The sequence below is a fragment of the Humulus lupulus genome, chromosome 7, assembly GCF_963169125.1.
Source record: "Humulus lupulus chromosome 7, drHumLupu1.1, whole genome shotgun sequence".
Classification (NCBI taxonomy): domain Eukaryota; kingdom Viridiplantae; phylum Streptophyta; class Magnoliopsida; order Rosales; family Cannabaceae; genus Humulus; species Humulus lupulus.
The window spans coordinates 26,048,378-26,054,767 of record NC_084799.1 but is presented as its reverse complement, the minus strand read 5'-3'; the positions used below and the strand labels follow the sequence as shown (position 1 = coordinate 26,054,767).

The 6,390-nt window shown below is 36.6% G+C and overlaps 1 protein-coding gene across 1 annotated transcript; it reads right to left on the bottom strand.

Moving 5' to 3' along the window:
• Nucleotides 1-4,484: 4,484 nt before the first annotated feature.
• On the bottom strand, nt 4,485-4,940 carry LOC133791526 (pectinesterase inhibitor-like). Its single transcript, XM_062229446.1, has one exon. The coding sequence runs from the start codon at nt 4,938-4,940 to the stop codon at nt 4,485-4,487; it is 456 nt and encodes a 151-aa protein (XP_062085430.1).
• Between the last annotated feature and the right edge of the window lie 1,450 nt (nt 4,941-6,390).

Sequence of the window (6,390 nt, the reverse complement as noted above, 5' to 3'; positions counted from 1 at the left end):
TCAGAGGTTAATTTAACTTCAGTACCTAGGAACACTTGGTGGATAGATTCTGGTGCTACTACTCACATAAGTGATTCTATGCAGGGTTGCCTGAGCTCCCGAAAGCCAAGTGATGGTGAAAGACACATCTTCGTGGGCGATGGAAAATCGGTGGAAGTGGAAGCAATTGGGAATTTTAGGTTGTTGTTAGGAACTGGTTTTTATTTGGATTTGAAAGACACTTTTGTTGTATCGTCTTTTAGACGGAATTTAATTTCTGTTTCTTTGTTGGAAAAATTTGGATATTCTTGTTCTTTTGGAAACAATCAGTTTAATTTGTCTTTAAATTCAAATGTTGTTGGAACTGGTTACTTGAATGCTTATGATAACCTTTATTTGCTAGAAACAATTGCATCCTATAATGAAACCTTGCATGTGGAATCATGTGTTACTAAACACAAATTAAATAAGGACAATTCAACGTCATTATGGCATAAGCGCTTAGGTCATATCTCAAAAGGTAGAGTTGAGCGCCTTGTGTCTGATGGCATTTTAGAATCTCTTGACTTCACAGACTTTGATGTTTGTGTCGATTGTATCAAGGGAAAACAGACTAAAACTAAGAGATTAGGTGCCAACAGATCTTCAGATGTCTTAGAATTGATTCATACAGATATTTGTGGGCCATTCCCTACAGCATCATGGAATGGTCAACAATATTTCATATCATTCATAGACGATTACTCACGTTATGGGTACCTATATCTTATTCATGAAAAGTCCCAGTCTCTGGATGTGTTCAAAGCTTATAGAGCTGAAGTTGAGAATTAACTCAACAAAAGGATTAAAAATGTCATATCTGATCATGGTGGTGAGTACTACGGTAGATATGATGGCTCAGGCGAACAACGTCCAGGACCATTTGCTAAATTCCTAGAGGAATGCGGTATTGTCGCACAGTACACCATGCCAGGATCACCTAGCATGAATGGTATTGCTGAAAGACGCAATATGACTCTTAAGGATATGGTAAGAAGTATGATTGCTCATTCTACCTTACCTAAGTCCCTCTGGGGAGAAGCATTAAAGACAGCAGCTTACATTCTGAATAGAGTACCAACTAAAGCAGTTGCAAAAACACCTTATGAGCTTTGGACAGGTGGAAAGCCTAGTCTAAAACACTTTCACATTTGGGGATGTCTAGCTCAGGCAAGGCCTTAAAAGCCACATGAACACAAATTGGACTCCAAAACAGTGAGCAGCTACTTTATTGGTTATTCTGAGCGATCTAGGGGCTATAAGTTTTATGATCCCACAATTAAAAATATTTTTGAGACGGGAACTGCAACATTTTTTGAGGATGTTGAGTTTGGGGGGAGAAATAAGGTTAGAGACATTGCTTTTGAGGAGGAATTGAGTTCAAACTCAGTTCCTACTGTCATTTTTGACAATGTTCAGGCTTCTACACCTGTCATTGTTCAAGAAATGAATCCAGAACCTCAACAAGACAATGTTGAACAAACCCCAAATCAAGATGATGTAATTGTTCCAGAAGAACAAACTCAACAACCTCAAGAACCAGAGCCATTAAGAAGGTCCACAAGAGAAAGAAGAAATTCCATTTCAAATGATTATGTTGTCTTTCTTCAAGAACATGAGGATGACAATGGAATGATGGAAGATGATCCCATCAATTTTCATCAGTCCATTAAAAGCTCTAACTCTCAAAAGTGGATTGATGCCATGAAAGAAGAGTATAAGTCTATGCAAGACAATAAAGTTTGGGAACTTGTCCCATTACCAGACGGTGCAAAGCCAATTAGTTGTAAATGAATATTTAAAACCAAGAGGGATGCAAATGGTAATGTGGAGAGGTATAAAGCACGTCTTGTAGCTAAAGGCTATACTCAGAAAGAAGGCATTGATTATACAGAGACTTTCTCTCTAGTTTCATCGAAAGACTATTTTAGAATAATAATGGCACTTGTTGCTCACCTTGATCTTGAACTACATCAGATGGATGTTAAAACTGCGTTTCTCAATGGAGACATTGACGAAACAATTTATATGGTGCAACCAGAAAACTTTGTGTCGGGAGACCCGAAGAATATGGTTGGCAAATTGACAAAATCCATCTATGGACTCAAGCAAGCTTCTTGTCAATGGTATCACAAATTTCATCAAGTAATTATCTCATTCGGTTTCGAGATGAATGTTGTTGATGATTGTGTATATCATAAGTTCAGTGGAAGTAAGTTTATATTCCTGGTTCTATATGTCGATGACATATTGCTTGCCACTAATGATATAGGCTTATTGCACGAAACCAAGAGATTTCTATCTAAGCATTTTGAGATGAAAGATCTTGGGGACGCCTCTTTTGTATTAGGAATTCAGATACATCGAGATCGTTCTCGAGGTATTCTTGGATTATCACAAAAGAGCTATATCAATAAAGTACTCAAAAGATTTGGCATGCAAGATTGTAGACCAGGTGATACCCCTGTTGCTAAAGGAGACAATTTCAGCCTTAGTCAGTGCCCTAAAAGTAACCTTGAAATTCAAGAAATGCAAAAGATTCCCTATGCATCAGCTGTTGGGAGTCTGATGTATGCTCAAGTTTGTACCCGTCCGGATATTGCGTATATTGTTGGAATGTTAGGCAAATATTTAAGCAACCCTGGTATGGACCATTGGATAGCAGCCAAGAGGGTTATGAGGTATCTTCAGAGAACAAAAGGTTACATGCTCACATATAAGAAATCAGATCGTTTGGAGGTCGTAGGGTATTATGATTCTGATTTCGCTGGGTGCCAAGATAGCATAAAGTCTACATTAGACTATATTTACATGTTAGCTGGAGGAGCCATTTCTTGGAAAAGTGCCAAACAGACACTTGTATCTTCTTCCACTATGGTAGCAGAATTTGTAGCATGCTATGAGGCATCGAATCATGGAATATGGCTGCGAAACTTTGTCACTGGGCTGCACATTTTGGAGAATGTAGAAAGACCACTCAAGTTATTTTGTGACAATAATTCAGCAGTATTGTATTCCAACAACAACATGAGCTCATCCAAGTCAAAGCATATTGACATAAAGTTCCTAGTTGTGAAAGAAAGAGTGCAGAGTGGACAAATATCCATAGAGCACATTGGGACACACTCCATGATAGCAGATTCGCTCACAAAGGGATTACCACCCAAGGTCTTTCATGAGCACATTGCTCATATGGGTGTGGTGTTGTTTGAGGATATCATGATTTAGTGGGAGTTTGTATTTTATTTGCTTTATGTTTATTTTAGACATTTATATATTTGGTTATTTTCTGATCAGAAATGAAGTTTTTCAGTTCATTCACTCTGTTTTTTATTATTCTGGCCTCACTAAAGTTTAAGAAGGACCAGTTGGAAATAGACATGTTTGGTTCACATTGCATGTAATTTCCATACTACGCATCCATGATTGATCTATGTCATTTAACTATATTTGTATATGTGACCATTGATGGGTTTAGTCATGATTAATATGACAAAAACCACTTTGATCCTATATGGATATTGTTGATGGACGAGATTGTTAAAGAATACCTTTATATGATAGCAAATTTTGAGCTCATAAGGTTGTACATTTATAAAGAAACATATGTTGCCCAAGTGGGAGATTGTTGGATTAAAATACTATTTTATGGGCACATATGTATAATGTACAATGCTATTATAAAGTGTGATATAAAATTAAGTGACGAATTATGTTATGAATATCATAGGGTATTAAAGTGTCATGGATTTAATGTGTAGAAACAAGAAAGTGAATTTTTAATTTTATAATGGGCAAAATTGGAAATCACTAATTATAAATTAGGGTTGTGGTCCCCTATATATATGTATCATTCTATTATGTATGTCATCCCATTAACAGAAAAGAAAAGAGAAACTATTCTCTCATATAGATACATATTATATAGGAAGATCTAAATCCTAATCTCTAACAATGGCCTCAGGTTAGTGCTTCGCTCTTGTGTTAGTCTTCTTCTTTAATTTAGCAAAGGATTTATAGAATTATGATTTAGGATTTCTCATATATGCATTTATAATGACATGATTTTGGATTATGTGTTGGAGATTATTGTTTGTTCATGTTATTTGAGTGTATTAAAAATTCTAACATTTTGACCAAAAATGGAACATATCCAAAGATACCTCAAATATATATATATATATATATATATATATATATATAAATAATACAATATATTTTCCAAACAAAAAAGATTGTTGTGCTGCAAAATGAACACAAATAATGAATCAAAATAATTAAGGGAGAAGCAAATAAAAACAATAATCCTTAGAATTTAGATATATACCATGCTCAAATACACCACGAATCACCTCCACTCCATATCTTTTACAGTTTTTCTGCAGTACTCTTTATTCTTCTTTAATCTATTTTATTTTTCTTGTTTTAAATTACTGCAGAAACTGTAAATCAAATAAACACTTGATTCAACGAAGTTGGTTTGTTATGGCCAAGACATTACTGCAAAGGTGACCGAAGTTGGTATTGGCTTGTGTCAAAGGAGAGGTGCCTGACTTGAACCCATCCTCGCACGAGTCACCATCGGTCATGGCAGCCGTGACCCAAGTGTTAACATCCGAGTAGTGTTTAGCAACCATGGCCTTGAGCGAGTCACCGAGCTGCTCATTCGCGCCATCATAATTCTCAGTGCAATCGTTCAAGGCAGCTATGACAGCCTTATCCTTGGCCGTTCTGAGTAGAGTGGTGATCTGGCCTTGGATGGTTTTGGCGCTCGAAGACGCTGCTTTGAGTGCGATTTTGGCTAGGCCATCGACCGTGGCACCACTGCTACTGGGGTCCGCTCGGAGTGTCTTCTCACAAAGATCTTTGTACAAAGCTTTGCTACATGCGTCAGAGATCAAATCTCCTTGAACTTGAGGCATTTGGTTCAAGCCAAGGGAGAGCAGGGTTACAAAGCAGAAAATCGATATGGGGTTCATTTTGTATAGATGAGCTAGCGAAACACAGGTAAGGTAGATATCTTTTTATTTTCTTTTCGAGAGAATATGAAAGAATGGTATAAAGGTTTTGGTGTTTATATAGAGAGATGTCTAGGTTTGGATAGTTATGTATGTAAGGTTGTTTTTTTCTTTTTCTTTAAATAGTCAAAATAAGCAATATACGCAGGACCAACAGTTACAGGTATATGTCTTCGCGGAAAGATAATTTCACTATTGGTGTTTTGACTCTCATTTTTAGCAAACCGAATTTTACGTTTGAGAATTAATTAAAGCATAGTACTGGTTGAGATAAATTAATCGACCTAATATATTTGGCTAACTAATATTTGGTTGAGAAAAATTGGGTAAATTCAAAGGTTGTCTCTTGTTTGTTTTGGCAAAACACATAGTATGTCATGGAATTTTTAAAAAGATGGGGTTATATATGGTATTTAGTGCAAACTCACATACATAAAATCGTATAAATTATTTTTTATTCCATCTTTGTATTTTCTCGATACTTTCTATTCTACGTATAGTCTAATTTAATTTTACTAGTATCCAAATCATAAAAATTCAAAATAATTTATAATTTTAACATTCTTATTGCATGTAATACCAAAGGGTTACGTTCTAGTTGCTACTTCTTCCACCAAAGTTAGTCTCAGACTGTCGAAAACAACTCTTATAACGTTCTTCTAATCCAGAACGGTTACACTGTGTAATTAGATAATGCTTAATTCGCTAAACGAGTCATTTGGACTTGAAGCATGTAATTGAAACTAACCACATGTTTAGGTACTAAAAATTTCAGTTAAAAGTCAACCATTTCATTAAAAGAGTTTGATTTCGATACATGGGATCCCAACATAGTTTCAAAATTGTCACAAACACAAAATGAATACAAAAGCCAACCTAAGCGACAAAAACATGGTCCAATCCTAGTTCCAACTGATAACCTCGGCTATGGCAGTTGAGCAGGCTGCATATGTACACCCAGCCCCTAAAGCTCTCCAACTCAAGGTTGGTCCAACTTTTCCTTTCATTTACCTGCACCATTAAGCACCCGTGAGCCGAGGCTCAACAAGAAAACATAATCATGCTCATAAGCAGACAATCATCAGATCACAGAATCATAATCAGCATGCCTAGTAGTAATACCCTACGCGTGCATGCAATCAATCCAGATAAGTGACTATAAAGCCACACCAGGGCCTAATGCTCAATTCCTTGTATAACCAGCCTTAGAGCTGGTCAAGCGTACTAGGTGCTTATTGCTTCAGGCTGCCATAGGGTCGTTCAAGCGTATATCACACTTCCTAGTTAGCTTAACCACATCGGTCGGCGTTCAGCACGCTATTGCCTCCCTCGACTCATAAGTCGAGCCTTTAAA

What these genes read in the sequence shown, in the direction of transcription:
- LOC133791526 (XM_062229446.1), bottom strand. Translation starts at nt 4,940, where the DNA reads ATGCCTCAAGTTCAAGGAGATTTGATCTCTGACGCATGTAGCAAAGCT.